The following is a 27847-nucleotide window of genomic DNA, read 5'->3' on the forward strand; positions in this document are numbered from 1 at the left end:
CAGTAACGTGTCAGTCCCGCGTCTGCTCAGTCCATCAATGTCGGTGAAAAAAAATATCGTTACTTTGAATTTGGCTAATGCATTCACACATATCTGGCCCAGTATCGTATTTTGACTTGCAGTGTCAGTTACGTATCCATGCCATGAAGTTGAATATCATCGGCAACAATATTTTTTAGCTTTTCATGGACGTCGAATGAGTTTTCTATTTTGGATTGCCTAAAGTTTGTGTGAGTTTGTGAATAAAAATGAATGACAAAAAACTTATTGAGTTAGTTTGAAATCATTCTGTTCCTTATGATTTATCACAATCAAACTTACTGAGTTGGTTTGAAATAATTCTGTTCTTTATGATTTATCACAAGCAAAATATATGGACAGCAGTTTCAAACTAGATATATGAAATAAGATAGGACAAAAAATGAAAGCAGATGGTATGTACTTTTATGTAGTTGTCTTTTGATTACACACACAGTATTTACATGTAAAAATTACTTTATGGGCTAGGCGTAGTCACTTTTTTCATGTCAGTAAACATTGCTATCTCGAAGATCACTGACTTCAAACTGTACGGATATGTGCGAACAGGCATCACTAATGCATCAGCGATTTCACCGACACTGAGCTGACACAGCACTGATATGTATGAACAGAGCTTTACAGTGTAGCACCACCCTACTGGCTAGGTGAATGGGAACTGACAAATATTAAGATCTCTTATGGTGATCTGTTAATGTAATTTGTGAAACAAAACTAGGTTCCTACTGTCTGATTCAAATGTAAAATCAGCAAAATGAAGATATGAAACAAGATATATGACTTACAGTGAGGAGTCATCAAGGTCCATGAGTGGGGAGGCAGCAGCACAGAGAGCATCAGCATTAGCTAACAACACTTTACTAATGAGACCACCAGAGCTACCACCAGCAGCTATGTCTGTAATACACACAGTAAAGGGCAAAGTAGTTAGTCCTCCACTCAATTCTATGTATTTGGTTTCACAAGTCTCCTTGTTATGCAGTGCACAAATATCACAACAAGTAGTTTGCTTATTTTTCATGAACCTACTTATTCCTGAACAGTATACTCCCAGTTCCTCTGTACTGCTTCTCAATGGCAAGTATGCAACATCTGCAATACGATATATAAACACACGATCTACCAAGTACATAAGATGTATCTGTCAACTGGAAATACAGTACTTTATACTGTACATATAAGCACTATCATAATACCAGTAATAATAATAATAATAATTATAATAATTATAATAAAACACATACACACACAACTCACAGCACAAGTTCATAATGTGAATATGATATCCATAAGTTATCTATGATACGATCGAGACAAAAAGTAAAATTTACATACGTATACAGTACAGTATACACATACATACATACTGCACATACATAAAAATAATAAAGTGAGTTTTACGCCAGGTACCCCTTTTTTGGATAAGGGCTAAGGCGTTGCCCCTGGGTAGAGGACTTTGGTTTGGAGCGTGTAGCATTTTATGACCGGATGCCCTTCCTGATGTCTATCAATGACCCTTGGGTGGATTTGATCCTCCGACCCTTCGGTCAGAGCGGAGCGCTTTAACCCCATACTGAAGCTGGCCATGGTATAGCTATTGTTTTCTGTAGACCACAAGCTAAACCAAGTGCAAAAACCAACTAAATACAGTAGTTCCCAACAGTTGCTGGAAACTGTGGGGGAAAAAGAAAGCCAAGTTGTATGGTAAGACTTGTACAAGTGACAGCCTCAGACTGTGGCTGACATTCTTGCCTAAGAGTGATGACTGTGTGGTTAGCTACCAAGCTTAGCTACCATGCTTGTAGCCACACTTCATTCTCATGGTAGTACCTCCATGGGTTCATGGCAGTCATTTATCTACTATCTAGTAGTATAATTTACAATGCATAAAATATTCTAAAATCTAATATTAGTTTACTCCTTGTGCCAGATATGGCTTCTAATTTTTGTTATATTAGTCAGATTTAAAGTCTGTCTCAGGTCAACTAGGATGGGACAACCAAGAATTCTGAAATGTAGTAAGACAGCTAAACATACTGTAAGTTCACAGTTCTACTGTAATTCTGCCACCGACTCCTTTTCAGCAAAAGCTTGATTGTCAATAAAACCACAAACTTCATACAAAGTCCTTGAGAAAAACTCCATTACAGTCTCTCTCTCTCTTCTGTCTGTAATATTATGTACAGTATACAGCAGGGATATAACTTGTTTCACTTTGGTAATGCACTCCATTCAACATGGTTACATATCACTTTAGCACATGAGCAATCATTAGGTAACTGCTTTTACCTAACCAGTTTTATCTTCATGTTAAGTTCACCTCCCACCAACCAATGGAACAATTAAAGAGATGATTTAGCAAGCGTATGTTCCCTATAAAATTTTATCTGCAAAGATGTTAGTAAACTAGCTGGGTTATGCATGCAAAATCATTTCCTACACCTCACAGATTACACATGCAAGGATATTTGGCATTTGTACATACCAATGCTGCAGAAAGCAATAATGTACATGATAATGACAATAATATGAATTATACTGTACATCACTATGACAGAAAAATACAAGCCATTTTAGCTCAGCCCTGTCCATCTCCAGCTAACACCCTGAAACCTGCTCTTGTACGCTAAACAACTGAGACTATAACTTCAGTAGACAAATCAATAACTTGTGATGAGAACCTGGGCATGCCTCATCAGAAAATGTGCAACTGTGACTGAAACTTCTACATATGTTGTCTGAATGTGTACGTCTGTGGCCTGGATACCTAAATGTGTATGGATATTAAACCTTGGTGACATACTTGGCCACATGGGAAGGGACACGAGGGGGTTGATGATGGGGAGGTGTTTGCGTGAGGAGCCCCGAGCTGCAGCTGACATTCTAGAGAAGCCCCTACTGATGGAGTGACGACCAGATCGTTCAGGACTGCGACTCTTGTCCCGTCCTGCCCCAGCCCCACCCAGAGTCATGCCAGCTGGGGCCTTGAGGGTCGAACCTGAAGATATACGCCGCGATGCTGGCAGGAGGAGGAGCAACGGGTAAGGGGGCTGACCTGCTAGTGCACTTGGGGGAGTGTCAGTCTTTTTGTTTGACGTACTTGGATGTGTCATTGTTTGGTAAGGTGAACAACTAGATTTGGTAATAAAGGATGTTATTGTATAAGTTTTTTGTGTTAAGTGCATAGATATCTAATTGTCAGATAGCATATACAAGAAGATCTGAAAATATACTCTACCTGTGTGAGGCACATGGACTTAATACTATCAGATAGGGTGTAAAAGTAGATCTGGAAATGCAGTATAATGTATGTGATGGTATAAGTCTTCTTGTGTACAGTACACAGATTTATTAGTGTTAGAGACAATGTAAACATAGCTCTAGAAATGAAAGGATGTGACTAAGGAAGTCATCTTCTGTTGAGTACGTGGATTTGTTATGGTCAGATAGGATGTAAAACTATATCTGAAAATAATAAAAGATGTAACTGTACATGTTACTTGGAAGCCATAGGCATCTGTAGCCTGGCTAAGAGGGATATCAAAAGTGTAAATGTGTGCAACATCAGTATGGGAAGTGGAACACTGAGTTACGATGTCTGCTGTATCTTGGAGGTATGTGTAATCATCTGTGGGGGCATGGAAGACAATGATGAGAGTGCACTGTACACAGTATACACTGAAGGGGTTGGTGCAACTGTCATGTTAAGACATGAAAACAAGGTGTACAGTGAGAATGTTAATGATGCAAAAATACTTCTAATGTGCTTAGGCGTGGCTGCAAGGTAGAAAATGTAAATAGCGGTCTTCATATCAAAGTGGGTGCAACATGGGTTCTTCTGGGAATGGATGGAAAGAGAAGAGGGAAGACTCAGTGACTGGAGGAAAGGGCTGTAGTATGTCAAATTGTTTTCCATACATACAGTTGTTAAATCTTCACCAACCAATAAAGTGAGGGACAACTATACACAGTACAGATGTTAGAGTCAATACAGGTGGAGTAGTTTGATAGTGAATTAACACATCAAAGGATTGTATTTCTACCTTGTTTGGGAGTTTTTGTAATGCCTCATCCACAGTTATTTATATTGCACATCACACCTTAGTAATCCTCTTTCATGATAATGATGCAAATTGTGTCAACATCACACAGATACACATAACATACAAGGGAAAGAATGGTTTAATATGAAAAATAAATGGCTACGGATGAGGCACAATGAGGTCTCCTGTGACAAGGAGAATATGGCTGTTACATTCACATTTGGAAAGTTCTACAAAGAATGGTCAGTTTTTACGTGTGGTGTACAGTATTTGCTCTTCTATACTGAAACATGTACTGGACAATAACGTGGATAAAACTACAGTGGACAGAGTGATGTGAATGTAAACTACAATATACTGATAGAGTCATCAATATTCATGTGTCGGGGTTATGCTTAAAAAAAAAAAAAAGTGAAACTAAGGCAGGCACATGACGTAATTCAATGTTAGGTACTCATCCACAAGTTCAAGCCTCTAAATATGAGATCAGTGCTAGTGATAAAGTAAATATATTCTCTTCTATCTGGTAACTGTGTGTGAGAGGGGTAAAGTAACGGAAGGAGAAGGGTTAGGAGAGTTTACAGCTTATAACCGCCTCCTCCTGTCCCCATCCCCCTCGTACACCTTGACCAAATAGCCGAGTGCCTGTGTTGTTTATCTCACATTCTGAGGTTTGAAGAGGTGAGTGAGTGTCTAGTGCAGAACTTTCTTCAAGTGTACATCCTCATATCAGCCACCTCTGACTTTTGTTACAACAGGTAAAACTAGCTGCATCTGTCTTCCTGAGAGTTAAGGGATAAAATCAGCCATGTATCTAGAGGCATTATGAGAAAACCTAAGTAACCCTCCGACTTGACCTCTACTTCTATTGCCCTGGATACCAGGGTAGGAAATTTAGGAGCTTAAATCTAGTGAATATTGATGTTACTGTTATCTAGCACAATTACTGTACAATTAACTACTCTATGTACAAGCCCTCTAGAGCATTAAAACTAACAACAGTACCAGTGGCGTACCTGAGGGGGGGAGCTGTTTGAAACTGCCCCCCGGGCCCCCAATTGAGGGGGGGCCCCCAAAAGTCCTAAAAATTTATAACCTAATTTATTAATATATATATATCCATCCATCCATCCATCATCCTATTCTACGTTGCCCCATGAGGAGTGTAGAAGCCCGGGGCCAGGCAATCTGGTCCTGACATTTAAGATGAGAGTGACCAGCCTCACTCATCCCTGAGTGGCATTACATGAGCAATAACCCCAATCACCCCTTGGACATAAACCTTCACCGGCTCAATCCAAGTGGAGCGGTGTAATTACCCACTAAACCACCAGGTGCCAAAATTTGGTTATATGGTTACCACCCAGCGTAGTAAATTGTTTCCTGGTGTACAGGAAACCATTAGGCTCACTCAGTGTAGAGTCACTCAGGCAGAAGGAAGAGGAAAGAATGAAGGAAAGAAAGACAAAAGAGGGAGTGTAAAGTCACCTGTAGGCAGAAGGACGAGGAAGGAATGAAGTAAAGAAAGACAAAAGAGGGAGTGTAAAGTCACCCGTAGGCAGAAGGACGAGGAAAGAATGAAGTAAAGAAAGACAGAAGAGGAAGGAAGGAATGGAGAGAGGAGAGGAAAGGGCAAACACCCGAGAGCTGCACTACATCGAGTGAGTGGATGGTGAGTGCCCCCACCTACCACAAGAATTGGATGATGGATGGATGGATGGATATATATAAATATATATACCTGTATATATATATATATATATATATATATATATATATATATATATATATATATATATATATATATATATACTGTATATTTATCATCCTAACAATACCGGCTGAGATATTAGATAAGTTTTGAGAATGAGGGGGGCTAGGTTCTTTGTGGTGGGTCCCCTCCAGGAGGGGGGCCCCCGCAAAGAACCTAGCCCCCTTGGGGGTCCCTGGAAAGAACCTAGCCCCCCGGGCACCCAAATCTCTAGGTACGCCCCTGTACAGCACAGTGAACACTTGCTATATTACACCTGTTCATTATCCTCATTTTATGTGGTCTTTGTAAAATAACGGAGGGGTAAAACATGGAGTCAGGTTAAATCTATATAAGCTGATGTCACTACTTCATGTATTTGGCCAATAACAAGTTCCTACAAGCTATGGTGTTAGTTGGTAGTGATAACCACTCTAGCAATGGAGAAGACATGCCATGAGGAGCAGGCAGCATTAATCACAGAGCCAGTGGGGGGACCTGAAATGGGACTATTAAACATATTAACAATCGATTCCCTCTCGTAACTTGAACTGGATTTGTTTTCGGTGGATGAACTAGAGACATGGAGATTCTGCACTCACGTTCCTTTGTTCTTCCTGCTAAAACATATTTTTATGATAACTTTCCTCCCATAAACAAGGTTTGTTTCTGTAGGAGGAACAATAAGCATGAAAAGCTTCTGCTCTCTCCTTTCCTCTCTTGGGAAAACAAATCACTGTTATGACAGGGAATTGACCATAAATATGCTTGTGAATCCCACCCCTGATGTGGATGTTAGGAATGAAGTATCATACTGGAGTGAGAGACCACAGATGCATTATTAGTGCCACATATTCACACTTACCCCAATAAAAAAGTTAATATGAGGACAAAAAAAAAAAAAAATCTTATTTGGGAAGTTGAGGAGGTACCTGCAGGAAGGAAGATGCAACACTAAAAACTCTCCACCACACAATAATGTGCAGTAATTGTAAAGGTTATCTCTTGACACAACCCAAGTCAGCGAGAGGTGCTATAATTCCATTGTATAAAATAACCCTGAAAAAATAACAGAAATGGTGTCACATGAAACTCAAGAGAACTCCCTAACTGATGGTTGTGACACTGTTGTATCTAAGACAGGCCTGGATGGAAGGCCCGCCTTCTGATACTGATACTGTGTCTGTGATTTAAACCCTACTATGACTGTGGTCACAACTCCCTCCATGTCTAGTTCTTACCTGATGACATGATCCAGAAACTTAGACAAGTAGAGTAAGGGACTTAGACTTTGTGTGAACTTCCTATTCCAGTAACTCAGATGGATGTCTTACGAAGTATGGGTACTACAATACTGTAGTTCAAGAAGTGGATGCACCAATGCCAAGACATCTATCTAGATGCAATCAGGACCTTAGCAAAAATGGGACCTGTGAACTACTATACTTGTAGGAAAGTGCTAGTGGTGGCAGAACGTAGATGAATTAATCTCTGTCCCACCAGTGTCAAGATATACTCCACACCTTGTGTGTGTAGGCTGGCTGAGGTATCAAAGAGGGAACTTTTCAGTTCTTTGAGAGATGAAGTGATCTACTTTAGAGAAGCATCTCCATGGTATCATAGAAGGTGGTTTGGAAGACAAGAAAAGAAAAAAGTATGCCAACAAAGAAAAGTGCTTGGAGAGTAAGCAATGAACTGACTGGGATAGACTAAAAACAGAGGTGGTGCCAAGATGATGACTTACAACCTGGAATGTACACACGTTAGTCTGAGAAACTATCTATCTATTGTCAGACGCCTTAATCAAGTAAGGGGTGGCCACAAACAAATCGCCTCCATGTTACTCTTTCCCCCATTTCATTGCCCTGCTCCCAGCTCACACCCTCTTCCCTCATATACCTCTCCACTTCATCCCTTCATCTCATCCTTGGCCTCCCCCTCCCTCTACCCCCCCTCCACCTCACTTACATACTCTCCTCATCAGTCTCTCACTCTCCATCCTCTCCACATGGCAAAACCACCTCAGTGTGTTTCTCCTAACGTTTCCTATCACATCCACATCCACACCACAACGTTCCTTCAATTCCTCATTTGTCAGTCTGTCTCTCCATGTGACTCCACAGGCTCCTCTCAAATAACTCATTCCACTGCTCTCATTCTTGACTTCTGTCCCTCCAACAACATCCAAGCTTCATTTCCATACATTAGAGTTGGTATCACAATACTGTCATGTAGCAGCTTTTTCACTTCCATGTTCACTTCCCTGTTTCTTATCACTGCTTTCAGGGAACCAGCAACCTTCCTTCCCTGCTGCATCCTTTCAAGCACTTTACCCTCTAAACTTCCATCCTTACTCATCACACTACCCTAGTACTTAAATGCACTCACATTCTCCATTTCCTCATCATCCAGCCTCACTGTACATTCACCAACTTCATTTCTCTTGAAGACCATAATTTTACTCTTCCCTACATTCACTTTTAGATTCCATTTCTCGCACACTCTCCCAAACTCATTCACCAAGTCTTGCAGCTCCCCTACATCTTCACTTAAAAATACAGTATAATCTGCAAACAACAGTATGGGTAGTTTCCAAACACTGCCCTCTCTCACTATGGCTGCACCAACATCCACTGCCCTACCTTGTATCTCTTTTATAACCCTATCCATATACAGACTGAACAACCATGGAGACATGACACATCCGTTTCAATCCAACCTTCAAACAGAAAACTTCACTCAGTTCACTATCCACACACACTGCAGCCTTAGCACCGTCATACATACTCTTCATGGCCTTCAACAACTTCCCATCTACTTCATATATTCTTAATACTTTCCACTGAGAAACATGTTATGAAAACACACATAATAACATACTGAGAACAGTGATAACATGTATTGTACTTCTGAAGTTAGAGGGGCAGGCCATGCTATGCCCATAGAACTATGGGTTAAACTTGGCTCCCCAAGACTCCCACTAATGAGCAAGCCATCCAGTAGGTTTAAAATGGGTTTAAAAATGATTTTACAAGTATATACAAAGGAAACAGAACACTTTTTGCCCTGATATGGGCTGTGTTGAGATGAACCCCTCACTCTTGTTGCACTTATTTCTTCTAGACAGAGTTGAGGGTTGCAACTCCTTTCTAAAGGTGCTAACACTGAGCATTTTTTTTTTTTTTTTTTTAATGCAGCTGATCTTTACAATCTTCAAATCCACAGTCCTTGAAAACAAGAAATGTACAAATTATAGAATACATGTGCTATGAAGGTCATAAATATAAAGCAGTAAATGTAAAGCATTCTTTGCACTTGAAAACTGCACTATCAACCCCTTCAATTATGCTTTTATAATGCTGAAATAGAGAGATCATTCCTGAATGAGAAGGTGACTTTCAGTGCAATATACTGATGAATGGAGAAAGACTTGAATTGGTAGAAGAGCTTAAGTACCTTAGTATGGTAACAGAAGAAAGGTAATTGTGTAGAGAATGAGGGTATCAGAGTGGTTCAAAAAAGAAAAGTGGCCAGAGTTATTAAGACTAAGATACAAAACGGACAACTAAGTACAAATGCCTTAAGGGGATTGCATGAAAGTGCATTGGTGCCCACATTAATGTATGGTTGTAATAATCTGGTAAGGCATGAGTTTGTAATGCTAGAGTTTAAAGTAGTATAGATGACACTATTTCGTGCTTCAATTAATCATTGCTTTCCTATGCCTCATGTTGTAATGGAAGGTAAATATATGGCACTAAGCTTGAACACCATGACCTTAACTCTTTTGGCAGGATATCGTATTATATTCATGCTACCGTCAGAAAACTTCTCAGCCTGGTTCATTCAACCTAAGGATGTCTTTTATTTCACAGTCCAGTATTTTTAAGACTGCCAGAAAATCTTTCTATGTTTAAGGAAGATACTTTGAGTCAGAGGAGTCAGATACAGTTCTCATCAAGCCCTTTACTACTAGGGTTTTCTTCCTAAGTTGAATAATGCTGACTAGCAGTGATAAGAATACCAGTATGAAAAAAAAATTACCACATTGGGTGAATGGGTTATGTGAGACACCTCTTAGGGAAAGGACCAGAAACCATCTATTTTAATCCCTTCCCTACCAGAAGCCTCCCAAAAGGTGAAAACAGCTCTCTGGAGACACCAAGAAGAACCTTAAAGTGGTGATCATAATGAGGGGGTTAACCATGAACACTTATTCTCTTTCTTTCTTTCTCCTGGTCCTTACATGGAGAGTGGGGAAGTCTAACTGTGCCCTCAAGTGGCTGTTCTTTCATATCTCAGCATCTGGACCATGTTGGGGATACTACCATACACATAAGTCAGGGATGTTGTCAACTACCCATCTACAACACTGTACACATCAACCCAAACACCCTAAAAAGAGACAAGCATACAAGGGCAACTTTGTATGTACAGCACAACTCTGAACAGCACTACCCTTGTCCTACATGTACTGTGCCAAGTCACTTTAATTACTGGGAGAGGTAGGAAAAATTATCCACTGTCAAAGACTTCTATAAATGCAAACTACAAATAGAACACAACTGAGGCAAACCTTGTAAGGAATTCCATGTATAAGCCAGAAAGACAAGAAATATAAAAGAGTAGATATGACAGAGTGTTGGAACATATCTGGAAAGAGACATTTAAGAACCCTCACATCTTCAGAAGAAGAAACTGAATGCACAAAAAATAAAATCCTATATTAGAAAAAAAATAACAAAATATGCAACACTAATTTCTTAGGATTATGGTAATACAGTAGTTCCATAATCAATGTCATTCAATAGGAATAACAGAGAACTGCATAATTCTGCTGATGATGGAAAAATAAAAGTGGCATAAACTGAACTCTACACTATGAGAAATCATCTGTAATATACCTGACATAAAACACACCAATTACATACCTGCCTAATGAATTAATAGCTTTATGATTGATAATACAAAACATGTATAGAACACAAATGATGTACTATAAAAGTTGTACAATTTATTTTAAATAAATATTTGCTCACACATACACACACACACCAAATGACACAAACATGAAATGCACACACAATCAAATATTCAAATATGGAAAGGAAGCCTAAAAGTCATGCAAAACTGGTAATCTAAGATTTCTATTTATGTATATATTTCAGTAACTGCAACATTGTCTTCCCTGAAAACAAGCATCAAAGATAGTCAGTCCTTGTTATAAGACACTCCCTGTGATGTGCTTTTTGCTAGCCAATAGCAAACTATGGACAGACTAGGCTATCTATTATCCTCTCCTGGTTGAAACAACTTTAGTATTCAATTCTGGCTACAGCCAGGCAGGATAAAGGCATAACAGTCTAAGAGTGTTAATGTCTGCATTAATTCTCTACGGTGGGAACATCTCTAGTAAATTCCAGCTAATGCCAGATAACCTATTTCTGCTGAGAGCACATCAAAGGATCCTGAGGCTTCAAATTCCATTGATACTTGTAAACCTAATTAGCTAGATCCCTCCAATTTAGTTTATCAACTGTATGGACAAAACTATAATACTGTATTCTGGAATACACTACAGTACATCCCAGACATATATTACGGAGTGCCTCCAGTACTAATGGCATGAATAACGGATGAAATATTACATTATACTAAGTTTATTATTTGAAACATGACAACATTCTCAGCTAGTAATGAATATGCTGGAAAAAAAAAATACTGTGCTTCTTAAAATCGAATATGACTAGTAAAAAATAAATATATCACACTGGTATAAATTCAAGTACTGTATCTTTACAAAGAGAGATATGATGTAACTTCAAAAAAAAAAAAAAAAAAAAAAAAAAAAAAAAAAAATCAGTGGTTGCAACACATACTCCATCTTACACTGGAGAAGTAAGAAAATGTTTAAAAGAACAGCAATGCAAGGATAGCAATGAGTGTAACACATACAGTACTCCTGCTTACATGCGATTAACAAAACCATCTGTAAAACGGTAAAACTGATACTAAATTATAGATCTGTCCATTTCATATCCCAACCTGCCATTAACCCCTTCAGCCAATGGACATAATTTCTATTATATTCTTCCTACCATATGACAATTTCAATCTACCTAAGATTTTTTTTTTTTTTTCTGGAGGGGTTAGATATAGCTTTCAGGTATGCTTTCACTACTGGAGATTCTTCAGACGTTCAATAAGAAACATCTTTTCTAATCTGACAGGCTAGATAATAACCTTCAATCAACCATTCACTACCAGGATCCCTTCAAAGTTCAATCATCAGGCTGAAGGAGATATGACAATCACTGGGATTACTGCGTCCATTTGTTTCGTTAAATGTGCTGGAAATCTGAGCTGTTCTTGGCAAGCAAGTACACTGTCATGCAAAAATGTATGTAAAGATGTAGACAGGAAGTACAGTACAGGTACAATGTCAGCCATAAGCACAAGCATCTACAATTTATTTTTTAACTCCAACACTAGGATCAAAACTCTTTAAATGCTATTCTTCATACTGGTAGATGGCTTTAATCAGAGAATAATTAGCTTCATGGAGCTAATAGTCAAAGGTTTTAATTCTGTAATTCTAAGGAGGCCTCCATGCATTAAAATGTAATAAAATGAAATAAATTAACAATAACTTGGCAATATCCACAATAAAAATTAATAATTCTCATTTTAGTGATGTGATTAAAAACTTCTTTCATTTAGATTATAACTATGAATGGGCCCCACATGCAACTGTTATACTGTCACTAACATTATGGGGAAGAAAACTCCCCTAATATTATGAAGCAATACCCAATATGATAAATTTACATGGCTAACTCTGGAACGATAAAATGGAATAATAATAATAAATGGTTGATCTCTGAAACTGATGGTAACTGCCACTGTTATATTACCCCTTTGAGTTGCAGGAGCCCACGGCATGACTACTGTAGTCCAGTACATCTAAAGGTAGATGAACAACCTATTTCCACTGATGGTATTACATGATCAAGAAAAATAGTGTCATCTCTTAGGGATGAAACCCACTGAAGCCAGTCATTCCAACTGTGGCACTGTAATCACTAGACAACTTTACCAGCCCATCTCTACATCTGACTACCTAAACCCTTCCCTGCACATGCAAGTAGGTGATAGTAATACTTTTTACCAGTCTAAGGGATTCACCTGTTCACCTACGAATGATTGGTGCCTATACTGATTGTGGTACAAGTTCTTTTATTACCAGTCTACTCTTGCTGCCAGTGTACAGTCGAGGACAAAAGTTTAGCTACAATTTCAAACCTTCTTTTTAGTACACTTTCTTCAGCTGAATAATATTATTACACTAAGCTGGTATGTTTCTCTACCCAAAGAAGATGCTCATTGATAGGAAGTGTCATGAAGAACAAGTGAAGAACATGACCTTAATATCAAGTAGATGCAGTGGAATAACAGACCATATTTATCCCTGACTGTTTCAACTCTCCGTAGGTGGAATTATTAACCCCATGCAGCCAAGACTCTCTCAAGCCTTTTTTTAATTTTTTTCTTCTCAACACTTTTGTTATTTCACCAGTGCTGCTGTTTCTGATTATCATTAACCTCTTTATTCTGATGATATACTTTTCATCTTATTCTTGCTATTAAGGGTTGGAAGAGGTTAATGGAGCTACATTTAACTGATGATCTAAAACGACCTACATGAGTCTGAGTGTAACTAAAGCTGGTAATCTCAATACTTTACCCTCTCAAGGTCAGGATAATTCTAGTACAGTATTCTACTCCAGTGAATGTCATGAGGGTTTTATTCAGATGAGTGAGTCATGGAAGACTGAGTGTGTTAATATTGGTACCATCAATCATTCAGCTTCAGCTTACTTACTTAGCATTTTGATTTGGTTTATGTCAGATGATTATTGTACAGTACACTCACGAGAAATCTGGGGCACCAGAAACTATCATGGCTGACATTTTGGCCAAGAATACAAAGATTTGTATTTTATTTCAGTTTAAGACAGCCAGTTTTGTTCAGCTTAAGGAAACTTGCCACAGTGAAATAATTATGTCTGGGATGGAACCCAAAACTAATATTCTGGAAAAAAAAAAAAAAAAAAAAAAAAAAAAACTGAAATGAGATATACCAGGCAAAAAATTTTAGCTGTTTTAATTCAAGGGAAACAAATACACACACACACACACATACACACACACAAGACACATAACACAAATGACATATAAATGACATACATACCTTGATGAACTCCTTGGAAAGTGGATTTACATAATCAAACATCAGTACACAGAATAGTAAGATTTTGTGGCTAAGAGGAACTCTAACATAAACTCTACTATACTCTCAAGTCTACAGTACCAGAAGGACAAATAAGATTACTAAGAAAAAGACACCATTATTCTTTATGATAAAGAAATCTGTCAGTAATCATACACGTATAGCATAGTATGTACAAGAAGGCCAAAAACAACACATAGCCTTATCTGTAGAACAATATGTTGTTTTGCAAGCAGAAGTTTTCTAAGAATAATTGCAGTATTACAGTATCAGAAGCATGATGGGTCCTTCAGAAAGCTGCATGTATGTATGTCAAAATATTTAATCCTCAGTAAACACGCATGTAAAGCACAATACATTAAACAGAGACATATATTAAGCCATCTTGTCCTTTTAAGAATGCTGACTGAAAATCAACCTCTCAGTTCTTGAGGTTTGTAACAGCACAAACTCAAGGCATCAAAACTGACAACTCTTCTCAAGACAAAAAATGCATAATTTACAGTAAGCAATGAAGCCATGAGGATATCTGACAGAAGAAAATCATCACCATTATTTAACTGCATTTTCCATGCTTGCAAGGAAAATGGTTTGCTTTAAGGCAATTCTCCAAGCTGTAAGTACTCTTGCTATCTCCTCAATCTTAAAGATTTTCTTGTTACATTGTTATTTGCTTCTCCTAGGATGGCCTCCTGTTCTTCACCTATCCATATTCATTATCATACAATTCTTCACAAAACTATCTTCTTCAAGCCTCTCCACATCTGAACTATGCCAGCGAACTTCAGTGAAAAACTGTGGTGATAAGTACTCTGCCTACCTCTCAATTGTACACTGGGCATGTTCTCCTTCAATTACACATTGCATATCCACTTAAGTATTTTTATTTTAAATCATTCACACCTTCGTTTTCCAAAACAACTGCATTTCTTAAATACGTTGTGTATAACCTACTCTTTATATGGACTACTGTACTAACTAATGCTTTCACATAAGATGCTAACACCTACCTGGTGTTTTTGTAACAGTACTCTTAAAGCTGAGAGATAAAGGTGTCTAATACAGTAATCCCAAATTAAGGATGGTCATTTAGAGAACAATTGTGAGTATTAGGTGTGATTTGCTGGCTTGCCATTTTACAAAGCACATGTAGCAGTGATGCAGAGGTCTAACACACTTTACTCTCAACATATGATTAAAAAATGACTGTCAGATAGTGAGGAAATGCCTACAAGCTCAATGTCTCTGCTTTATGAGTATGACCTTCAGCATTTATCTAAGCTAGTTATCACTATAACAAAAGGGAAACTTACAGAAGTCTTGAAGAAAATAGAGCTAAGCTCTATACAAACACAGACTATTCTGTCAGAGTCCTACTGCATGTCTGGTGCTAATCACAACCAGTTCCACTGTATTACTAGGATGATAAAAAACATTGTATCATCCTACAAATATCTATCTATCTATAGCCAGATGCCTTAATCCCGGAAGGGGTGATCATAAATGAATCACCTCCATGCCATTCTGTTCTCTGTCATCAGGCTGTCTGCTCTCCAACTCATATCCTCTCACTCAAATACCTTTCCACCCCATCCTTCCATCTCATTCTTGGTTTTCCACTTTCCCTCTCCCCCTTCAACCTCACTCACATGCTGTATACTATTCTAGTCAGCCTCTTATTCTCCACTTTCTTCATATAACCAAACCATCTCATGGTACTTTTCTTTATGCTTTCCAGCACATCTACATCAACAACACCCCTATGCTTTTGCTTCCTCAAGTGTCTGTCTGCCTCTCCACACAGCTCCACATGCTGCTCTTAAATAACTCACTGCCATTCCTGTCACTCTTGACATGTGTCTTTCCAACAAAATCCAAGCTTGATTTCCATATGTTAGACAGCAGAGCACAATACCATCAAGCACTAAGCTTTTCTTCTTCCATGTTCTCTTCCCCATTCCTCATCACTGCTCTCGTTGTGCCTGCAGTGTATCTTCCTTGCTGTCCCCTTAATACACTTCGTCCCTTACACATCTGTTTGTGCTGATCAGTTTGTAAATACCTCTCTTAATTCAGGCATGTTTCTTTTTCCAAGAAGATGTCTCACCCATGAAGTTATGATGTTAACTTCTTCAGCTCAAAGACATCTTGTGTGTGTGCAATTCACCGGGTCGGTCAGGATCACTCGATGGTCGTGATCGTCAACATTTTACCCTCCCGGAAGGGAGCTGAGAGCTCATATAGTCCGATCTAAAGGCAAGGCTGTGACCTTCACACACCCATCCCCTTGCTCAAGGGGGACAGTAACCACCCACTTCGTCAGTGAAACTTTTTGCAACCTGAGCGAGGCGAGAAACTCCCGTCTACCAGATGGCAAGCGAGAACGTTACCACTGCACCAGCGAGCGGTGTGTGTGTGTGTGTGTGTGTGTGTGTGTGTGTGTGTGTGTGTGTGTGTGTGTGTGTGTGTGTGTGTGTGTGTGTGTGTGTGTGTTCTACCCAACATCAAACTTTTATTCAGAGTGTGTGTGTGTGTGTGTGTGTGTGTGTGTGTGTGTGTTCTACCCAACATCAAACTTTTATTCAGAGTGTGTGTGTGTGTGTGTGTGTGTGTGTGTGTGTGTGTGTGTGTGTGTGTGTGTGTGTGTGTGTGTGTGTGTGTGTGTTCTACCCAACATCAAACTTTTATTCAGTGTGTGTGTGTGTGTGTGTGTGTGTGTGTGTGTGTGTGTGTTCTACCCAACATCAAACTTTTATTCAGCTTTGGAGACCCCCCTTGTATTGAAAACATTAATAAAGGCTATATCTTAATCCTGTAGTATGAAGAATTTCTTCAAAGCTGAATAAAACTATGTGGAGCAAGAAAGAATAAAAAAAAAAAATATGTCACAGGCGTGAAGATGTTGGAGTTGTGGGACATTTGTATAACTGGGCACTGAAGCAGCAGCTTGGTTATGTCAGTCACCACACGAAGGCATCCCTGCTTAAGCACCAAGAAAAGAGAAAACAAAACTTTTTATCCCCATGCCCCAATAACCCCCTCTGGTCCTTAGGTACTCGAAGTTCAGCTCATATAAATGGTCAATAATGTGCCAAACTATGAATATGAAACAACAGGAGTAATAATAATAATTCTTACCTTTCTCCTCATCTTCCATTTCATCCTCTGTCAGTGCCTCTGCTCCCTCTACTATTCTCTCTGATGATGGTGGTGGGAGAACTCCAGAATCTCCCACATCTTCCTCAGGAATCTCTGGTGCGTCATCTTGTGTCTGGATGCTCGGGGTCTCCTCCTGGCCTGCCTCCTCTCCAGCTGGTTCCTCTCGACATGGGGTCAGATCCTGTAGCTCAACTATCTGTGCTACTGGGGCTTCTAGGGGGTCTAGTATTTCAGGTATTCGTAGAGCTGGTGTTTCATGAGGCTTCTGTGACTCTTCTACCTGAGCTACCTGAGGTTTCTGTACCTGTGCTACTTCAGGCTCTTGTGACTTTGCTATCTGTGCTGCTTCGGCCTCTTGTGATTCTCTGTGCTCCTGTTCTTCTTCTGGCTCATCTTGGTTCCTTTCTGAGGGTTTCTGCTCCTCTCCTACCTCTTCTGTTCTAGTTTCCAAGGGTTCCTGAGGCTCTTCAATTTCATGCTTGTCCTCTGGCTCTTCTCTGGGAGGTGTTACTTCATAAACAGTTATGGATGGTGCTTCTAGTGCCTTTGCTGACTCATTGCCTGGCTTGTGATCTTCAGTATCCTCTTTACTACCTAATGGGGGTTTTATGTCCTCTTCTAACTCAACACCATCCTCCTCGATTTTTATTCTGGGTACTTGATCTTTTAACTCTTCTGTACTCCTCCGTGGGTGCTCCTCCTCCACCTCTTCTTCTGGACTCTGAATGTTCTGTATGTCTTCTATTACACTGGTGTCAGCTTCTGGTGTTTCATCATCTCCATTCTCACCTTCCTGTCCTTCTGTTTTCCTTGTCTCTTTAACTGTCTCATCTGTTTCGTCGCTGTCTCCTGCCTCAGTTTTCTCTTTATCTTCATCTCCACTATCACCTTTCTCTTCTGTTTCTTCAAGATGTTCCTTTTCTAGTTTGTCTTCTTGTGACTCCCAATCTTCATCAATGTCTATTGAGTTGTTCAGTGAATTTGCAAGGGAATCTCTGATTTCCTTGATAGATTTTTCCTCAAATGTATATGGCTCATCTTCATCCACATCAAGTAGATTATCTGTGGAGGACTGAATCCGCACCTCGATATCTTCAATATTTATGGGGTACCTGTCCTGAGCTGCTTCTCTACCTTCCTGCATGCTGTTTTTCCGGGATAAATCTGCGAACTCTCGTGGGACGGGAATGTTCATAAGGAAGTCGAATTCTCCACGACTCTCCCTCCTGATATCAGGAAGTGGTGAAAGGATAGAGAGATGGTCCCCAATATCTTCTGTTGGTAGCACTATGGAAGGTATCTGGCTGGGTAGCTGAAGGAATGCAGAGTGGGTGTGTGTGGTGTATACAGGGTAAGTGGGAAGGGCTGTTGCTCCTGATGGCTGCATGTGCGAGGCAGGAGGGAGAGGGAAGTTCGTGGTAGGCGAGGGGGAGGGGGGGGCCATGCTTGACACCGGGTGCGGGGAGGGACATGGGGATACTTCTGTCGATGACCCTTCAATAGTGGGAAGCACCTGTAATGACACAGGTGTAACATGAATAATGATACTGCACCAACCTACTTTTTAATATAATATTAAGAATAAATTACAGTATAGGAAAATCATTATTAAATACTACTGCTGCATTTAAAGATTATTTGCCATTCTCCCACAATTTACAGTATCAAATGAATGGGAAAGGTTTTGATACTTTGGAACACACCCTGAATAATAACCATTTGTATCTGGGTGATATCCCTGAGTAATATCTAATTGCATCTGGGTGACATCCCTGAGTAATATCTATTTGCACCTGGGTAACATTCCTTTTCACTTGTTTGTGCCGCCACTACATGGTTGAACTCAGACAAGTAAAGCCCCTAGTAATAATGGAGCTAATGAAGGCTATGTCTATCTCTTACAGTTCTGAAAGTATCTGTACATTGATGAAAATTGTCAGCAGACAAGGAAAAAAAAAATCATGGAACTGACTGGATCGCTGAAGACTCACCCACAGAAGCCATAATCATGATGAAGGGGCTAACTTTACCTGCAGTCCTGCACCAGCTTGTTGTTTCTGCATCATGTCAACATCATCAGAGGCCTGCAGTGTAATGAGCGGTGGTGAGAGTCGTGTGGCAGTTTGCTGGTTCTGGTCATCCACTGCCCGCTCCGTGTGCTCAATGATCTCACGTACAGCCTTCTTGAGACTGTTGGCTCGGGACATGAGGGCATCACGCTCCAAGAACTGTTTCTGTGGTAGGGTTTAATTAGATAAGGTATAGTATTGGTAACAGGGTTATGGGAAGACAATTTCATAATACCCACTTTAAGACCTGGGCCCATGGCAAGCCAACCATAGTCCTATACTTTTAAGGGCAAATGACCAGCCTACTTCCTTTGATGGCATTACCATACATAATAACAATCCTACAGCTTAGGTTAGGTTTGATTATAATGCACATCTCAGGGCCTTGATCTGGTGGGCTTATGAGCCTTTCCAGCACCTCATTCTCAGCAAAGCTATTTTCCATGCAGGTGCAAATTAATATTCTGTTATTATCATCATCATCATCATCATCACACCTCTTTACACCAAAGGATGGAGTGAGGAAGAACCCAGAGAGCAAGAAAAAACTATGATGTATTATCACCAGGAAATGTTTCTGTCCACATCAAAAAGGTAAAAGTAACATAAAGAAAAATATTAAAGCATTACAGTATATGTGCAATACATTATACTGCTGAGGAAGAGATTCAAAAAAGTCTCCTAAGTTGACAAGAATGCAGTTCACAGACTCTTAGCATGTACACATTACTCAGTGAATTTTCAGTTTTTAAAGCAGTGGTTGGTGGGGGCGCTCACCATCCATTCACTCGATGTAGCGCTCCTCTTGGGTGCCTGCCCTTTCCTCTCTTCCTTCCTTCATTCCATCCTTCCTCTTCTGTCTTTCTTTCCTTCATTCTTTCCTCTTCCTTCTGCCTGTGGGTGACTCTACACTGAATGACAAGCCAAATAGTTTCCTGAACACCAGGAAACCATTTATTATGCTGGGTGGTAACCATACAACCAAATTATGGAACTTGGTGGTTTAATGGGTAATTAAGGCACTCTAATGGGATTGAGCCTGTCCAGGTTTATATCCAAGGGATGGTTGGGGTTTATTGCTCACGTAATGCCACTCATGGATGAGTGAGGCTTGTCACTCTCATCTAAAATGTCAGGACCAACTTGTCTAGCCCCAGGCTCCTACGCTCCTCATGGGGCAGCACAAGCTTTGATGACGCTGCTGCTGCTGATGATGATTATATATATATATACATTAAGCAACATTGGGTCTAGTTAGTACTTGGATGGGTGACTGCCTGGGAACACCAGATGCTGTTGGCATCCCTATGTGTCAAGTGGAGTTGGTGGAGGATTAGTGCCCCTCCCTGTAAAACAATTAACTCTAAGCCCTTGGCCACCCCGTCTGGGATACATGGCATCTGGCAATGAATGAATGAATATATGTGTATATATATATATATATATATATATATATATCAGCCGTTTGAGTATCCACTGCAGGACCGGCCTATCCCGACGGAAGTCGGGACGATACAGCCAATGTATCTCTACCAAGTGGCTTAGGCTGTCTGGTAGAGATTGTATGTAGGGTGAGAAGTGCTTGTAAGTGTAATTGTAGTGTTGGAGTGGCTTTGGATGTGTGTGTAGTCTGTGAACCAAGTGTAATCGGCCCGCGCAAGCCGACTGGGTGCAAGCATACTTTATCGTAAGCGACACTGGTTCAACCACAGCACCCCTTGTGTCCGCCAATGCAGTACATGGCCAGGTGAACACTCCCAAAGTTTATTACCCTGGCGGGGCGCGAACCCTGGTACACCCGTGTATGAAACGCACACTCTACCACTGTACCACAGAGGCTCCATATATATATATATATATATACAGTATATAGGCAAACCCCAATTTATGATACTCCTAGATGCGATACCCCAGAATAGTGATGGGGGTAGAAATACCACCCTACCCCATTTATCAAAGGCCAGCCCCTGGTTTTGCGATGGGTTTTTATTGTTTTACCAATTTCGATGATATTTTAGACAAATTTTGTGTTTAGGTTGATTTATAAACTGTTTTTAGACTTAGATTAATGTGTTTTAATCATAGGTGGAGTGAACCCTGTCATTTGGGGTACGGATTCATGCCCATCAGACGAGGTACAAAACAGTGTGGACAACTAGGCAACTCAACAAAGAATATTTCGTGTTTGACCACTGAACATCTAACTTATCATGGAATACATAATAATAATTCAAAACAAATCTTAATAATCATGATAGCCTTAAAGAGTACATATTTCATGCACTGATGAAAACTGTGACATCGATAAATCATGTGTCTACATGATGGCTGTTCAAGGAAAAATGCTTTGAAAATACAAAGGAATTTCTAAATAAATGCTGGAAAATAAGTGAGAAGAAATTAAAGGAGCTCTGCAACCAAAGCAGTAACTAAAACGAAATAATGAGGGGCCATTGAAAAAGCTATCCTGATTGCATCATCGATGGCATTCCCCATCAAAACATCAACAACTGTCCATCACAGCAATTTGCAACTTGGATGATTCTGCATCATTCATACACTATTATTATTATTAACAGACGTTTATTTAATCATCCCAGGACTTCTGATCATGGGACTGTACTGTATACAATGCTGCTGCTTCTTCTCTACCGAGTTTGAATACGAGTCGGAGATTGCATTCTCCAGTGACCTTAGGTACAAGTGAGATGGGCACTGGTTTTAGGCTTATGCTAGCTTCTTTTACAGCTGTTAGGCCATTTAGATTAGCTTTAAATGTTTTTTTTTTTACTCATCTGGGTGTGATTAGGACTTGGCTGGGGAAGGGGGAGGAACCAAGGCTGAAAAACGCAACCCTATACAGTACTGTACTTTCTATGTTAAATCTACCTCGAGATACGATACTCTGCCTAGCGATGGGCTTTTACTTAACCAATTGTATCGTTAAACTGAGGGTTGCCTGTATATATATATATATATATATATTGTATACGTAAAATAAATAACTTACTGAATGAGTATGTACACGTATGAAAGAGTGCCTGTTTCCAGTATTATACCATTTGCTAACCCATTCCATCCAACGATATATTTTTTATTTTCTTCTTGCTATCTTCAGATGATTTTACTTAGTTTTGGAAAGACTTTTCAAATTGGATGGGTTTGATATAGCCCTCATTAACTCCTTTGCTTCAAGAGATCTCTCGTACAGCTGAATCAAACTGTCTGGTGCCAAAAATAACAACATGAAGATACAGTACTTCACTGAAGCGGAAAGGTTAAAATGAGTTGGTCTGGCCATGTGGAGAGAATGGAAAATGAGAGACTGATTACACACGTGTATGTGAATTAGATGATGGGGGAAGGGGAGGGGAAGGCGTGAAGTAAGGAAGGAGAGGGTGGAGAGTTAACCCGCCCCGTCCCGGAGACGTGAATTCACGTCCTCACATGATGTGTACTCATATCCCGGAGACGTAAATTAACGCAGCAACATTGCAAGGTCCCTAATTTGCACAATTTTCAATTACGGCGAGTGATTTTTGGCACGTATACACGGGACACCTTCCTCTATTCCTCTACAAGATGCCAAGCAGGGACAATGCCTTACACTGCATAACCTCTCCCCCCCCCTGCACGCCATTGTCTCGGCAATTCACCTGTTACCAGTGACCTGGCCAATAAAGACATTCAGGGCCAGAGTGATTCCCCAATCGATGACAATGTGGAGGACAAAGTTTACATAGCATTAGAGGAAAAAACAGTCAGAAATGATGATCAGGTAATGTGGCAAAAAAAGGTCAGGAATGGTGATGAGTTAGTGAGTGAAACAATGCTTATAATGCCTATATTACCGTTTGAAAACCAATATACTCTCGTACTACATATAAATTTGTACCAAATAAATAAATAAATACCGTTTATGAGTTGTGTGGAATAGTTATCCTCCCATAGAACTCGTTTTCTTTGCAGCCAGCCTGATAGAAAACCCTGTAAGGTAAAGAGGTACTCCTACCTGGATTGAGTATTTTAAACCTCAGGAGAGCGATTTCTCTATGAATTGTCGATGTTTCTCACCGAAAGCGGATGTTTGAGCAAAAAAAAAAAAAAAAGGTCCAAAAATGTCGGGACTGGGGCGTACCACTGCCCAGAAAACGTAGGGATGGGGGGGGTTAAATGAGTGAGGAGGTTATGGGTTAATGACGGAGGACAGAATGACAAGGAAATGATTCATTTGTGGCCACACCTTCTGGGGGTAAGATATCTGTCAATAAAGATAGACACACAAAGTGCTGATATGTGTGTGTATGAACTCCAAGGTGACACAACTACAACAGCGACATAAATGGCTGTTTCAGTGCATCCTAAATTTTGCAATCAATGCAGAATACCAGTAATACCATGTACAGTACATATAATTAAAGGCATTCTCTAAAATAAACATGACTGACAACATTAATGTGTGCTGAAGTTGTAAGTTTTCACTGAGCAGTGTTGCTGCATGCACAATACAGCATCAGAATGTTGATAACTTATGCTACCAAACGGAAATGGTCATCAAAGGCATTTCTTTTCACAAAAACTGTGTAATCGTTGCACAGGCAATAATCTGAAGGGTTGAGACAAACTTGCAGAATGAATCACCAAATACTGAATAATGATACGTCAGACACTCATTCTGAGATACAGAGATGTTATCATTCACCACAAATGGTTGTATCCTAAGTCGTTGCAGAGAGATTTTGTAACATCTCTTTCTTAATGGTTTTTCAGCGTATCACACCTCAATATTCTTTTGTATGTTGCTGATGGAAATTATGCTGATATTAAGATGACATTAACAGCACACATGACAATGTTAAGGTGTAATATGCAAAATAAATCATTAACAAAGAGGTACTACGAAGCCTCCTATGCCACCTAGGATGCAGCCCAGACACACATGCACTGAAAGAAGAGGTGCTGCACTGTGTATAAAATATGAAACATTACCTTACTATACATACACAACTGGTATAACACAGAGTATAAAAAATGTGGAGTACAACGATTATTAATGATGCAGTAAATGATAAGTAACTGCATTCATCAGCTTACCCTCTTGTGTCTCTTTCTATGTTGGATATGTGAAGCAGTTTTATCATCTTTGCTAGAAATGGGTTTGTCAGCTGAGTCTAGATCAAGACTTGTGTCAGGGCTCTGATAGGGGCAAGGAAAGCAAAATTATTCTCTTTATACTACAACAAAAACATAAAAAGCTACAGTCCTCCTTCCAGACCTGCACATGATCCAGCCAACATTAGATGAGCTGGGCTTTTTCATATTACCGGTATATATACAACACAGTTCTTTTCCAAGTTCTCACTATTACTTCAACACTGATCAAAAGACATTGTGTGAAGTTATGAATTAATCTACAGCAATAAAAAAAAAAAAAAAAGCTTTCTCTTAGAGCTTGAACAACTAAGAAGAAAATATATATTCTAACTGAAATTTATATCTCATTACTTCTGATTAACATCATGCATGTAGCAGTAAATGAACTCTTGTTATGTGGAAGTCAAGTAAGAGGACCTATACTATAACAGAAAAGATAATTTTATCATCCATTAAAAGTAATATTCTTTTATGGACAAACAAAAATTAGGCACAAAAAGTAAATATATCAACTTCTGCTTTCTACAGTCTATAATAAAGTACAGTATCGTATGATTTTTTAAAATGAAATGAAAATGTGACTCACAACTGAAGATAATGAAAGTCTACTTGTTTATATGCAAAGTTTTACTTAGGAAAAAGGATAAGAAGACTACGTTGAATAAAATGAATTAAAACTCAAAATAAACATAGATAAAATCTAAGCTGGATCTAGTACATCAATCCCTACTGCTGGACACTACAATATATCCTTTGTTGGACAGACTCCAAAGAGAGATTTCCAGATATATATGTTACAACTCAAAACTATAATGACCCTGCCAATAACATAACTTCCTCCATCCTCCCCTTTATATAGCTCTCTACATTATCATTTAACTTGCTTTTAGTTTACTCCATCTTCTTCCATTCACCTCACTCTTACACTCTCTTACATTATCTCTTTCTTTCCATGTATCCCATAAGGTCAAACTACCTCAAAGTATTTCTTTAAGCAAAATCCTTGTTTCCTATTACAATCATCTCCACACCACCTTTCAGTCATTCCACAAGAACAATTAACATAGCTTCTTTCAACAGTCCCCATTCTGATGTATTTCTCATATACTGTCTAAACTTCTTTGTTGTTTGTGTCTGAACTATAACTGGTACCCTATCAGGCAGCAATTTTTTCCTATCCAGACTTAAAATTATTCCTATTACAATATTTCTCTAGGTGCCTGTGTTACTCTCTATCATTGGTGTGCCCTGTCATCCTCGACATTAATATAATTACTAATAGTAATTAAACATTATTTCCATGATGATCATTCTAACATCACAAAAATTCTATATCTCTTTCAAATTTCAGAACCATACTTTTTACTTTGATAGTTTCCTCAAATTCTAGTGCAATATTCTGCAGCTTCTTTTTTCTATATCTTAAGAATCTTCATCACTCAACAACTAATAAAGTAACATGAATGTGGTGCTGCTATGGGTGTCTGCCCTTTCCTCTGTTCCATCCTTCCTCCTCTGTCTTTCTTTCCTTCATTCTTTTCTCTTTTCCCTGCCTATGGGTGACTTTATACTCCCTCTTCTGTCTTTCTTTCCTTCTTTCTTTCCTGCTCTTTCTACCTATGGTTGACCACACTGAGTGGCAGGCCAAATGGTTTCCTGTACACCAGGAAACCATTTACTAAGTTGGGTGGTAACTGTATAACCAAATTACGGCATCTGGTGGTTTAGTGGGTAATTAATGCGCCCCAATCGGACTGAGCCTGTACAGGTTTATATCCAAGGGATGGTTGAGGTTTATTGCTCACATGCCACTCAGGGATGAGTGAGTCTGGCCACTCTCATCGTAAATGTCAAGACCAACTTGCCTAGTCCTGGGCTCCTATACTCCTCATGAGGCAACACAGGAATATATATATATATATATATATAAAAATTTGGTTTTATGCAAGGTATCCCAGAAGGGCTAAGGTGTTGCCCCTGGGTAGAGGACTTTTGGACTGGAAAGTGTAGCATTTTACGACCAGATGCCCTTCCTGATGTCTACCAATGACCCTTGGGTGGATTCAATCCTCCGACCCTTCGGTTAGAGTGGAGAGCTCTACCCCACTGAGCCATGGCTGCTACACACATATATATATATATATATATATATATATATATATATATATATATATATATATATATATATATATATATGTGACAGTTCAGTAATGTGGTAGGTGGGGGAGCTCACCATCCACTCACTCGATGTAGTGTTGCTCTCAGGTGTCTGCCCTTTCCTCTCCTCCATCCTTCTTTCCTGCTATCCTCTTTTGTCTTTCTTTTCTTCATTCTTTCCTCATCATTCTGCCAATGGGTGACTTTACACTTCCTCTTCTGTCTTTGTTTCCTTCATTCTTTCCTCTACCTTCTGCCTATGGGCCACTCTATACTGAGTGACAAGCAAATTGGTTTCCCATTCACCAGGAAACCATTTACTATGCTGGGTGGTAACCATATAACCAAATTTGGGCGCCTGGTGGTTCAGTGGGTAATTACGGCGCTCCAATCGGATTGAGCCAGTGAAGGTTCATATCCAAGGGATGGTTGGGGTTTATTGCTCACGTAATGCCACTGAGGGATGAGTGAAGCTGGTCAGTCTCATCTTAAATGTCAGGACCAACTTGCCTAGCCCCAGGCTCCTTCGCTCCTCTTGGGGCAACGTAGGATTGAATGATGGATGGATGATGGATGGCAGTTCAATAGTACAATAACAGTTCTATGCTTCCCCTGTATCGTCACTAACATACCCAACTAAAAATGTCAAAATATTGCTTATTATACAGTATTTTCTTTAAAAATGTGAGAAATAACTTTGAAAAGATCTCACACATACTTCATGCAGAATGACTTAGTCAACAACTGAAGATATAAATCAGCTCTCTCATCAACATAAAAGCACATCACAGAAAAGTGTATGCTTCAGCACTGTACATTTGTGTTTATTTGTACAAAATACAAATTCCTAACTAAGTGCACATATAGACATCTCTACTTACCTCCTCAACAACAGATGATTCCTCTGGTGTGGCAGTACTGCCAGTCGACACAGACACCATACTTTCCTCATGAAGTGCCCTTAGTAGCAGATCCAGCTTGTCATTCAGTACAGCACACTTGGCAGAGAGTGCATCCTCCTGTGTGGTTTCTGTGGTGCTGCCAGCCTCCTCAGTCGTGCTGGCATGGGACTCCCCTTCTTCGCCTCCACCCCAACTCTGCCCTACTTTAACAATGAGGGACTTGATGGTTGAGCACAAAACTCTGTGGGAAAAGCAAGCAGGAGAAGGAATGAGACATGGAAATG

The 27847-nt window shown here is 39.6% G+C and overlaps 1 protein-coding gene across 1 annotated transcript in view; it reads right to left on the reverse strand.

Moving 5' to 3' along the window:
• Positions 1 to 27847, reverse strand: part of LOC145417576 (diacylglycerol kinase delta) — a 172708-nt gene that overhangs the window by 16422 nt on the left and 128439 nt on the right. Inside the window, exons 13-18 of the mRNA XM_080286282.1 lie at positions 27543 to 27804; positions 24445 to 24546; positions 19312 to 19515; positions 17261 to 18794; positions 2843 to 3058; positions 825 to 936 (exon numbers count right to left, since the gene is read on the reverse strand). Coding sequence (XP_080142408.1) covers positions 825 to 936; positions 2843 to 3058; positions 17261 to 18794; positions 19312 to 19515; positions 24445 to 24546; positions 27543 to 27804 — 2430 coding nt within the window. The remainder of the gene's footprint in view (positions 1 to 824; positions 937 to 2842; positions 3059 to 17260; positions 18795 to 19311; positions 19516 to 24444; positions 24547 to 27542; positions 27805 to 27847) is intronic.

Source organism: Coenobita brevimanus, chromosome 110, assembly GCF_032717465.1.
Source record: "Coenobita brevimanus isolate Jiangsu-jjx chromosome 110, ASM3271746v2, whole genome shotgun sequence".
In the NCBI taxonomy this organism is placed as follows: domain Eukaryota; kingdom Metazoa; phylum Arthropoda; class Malacostraca; order Decapoda; family Coenobitidae; genus Coenobita; species Coenobita brevimanus.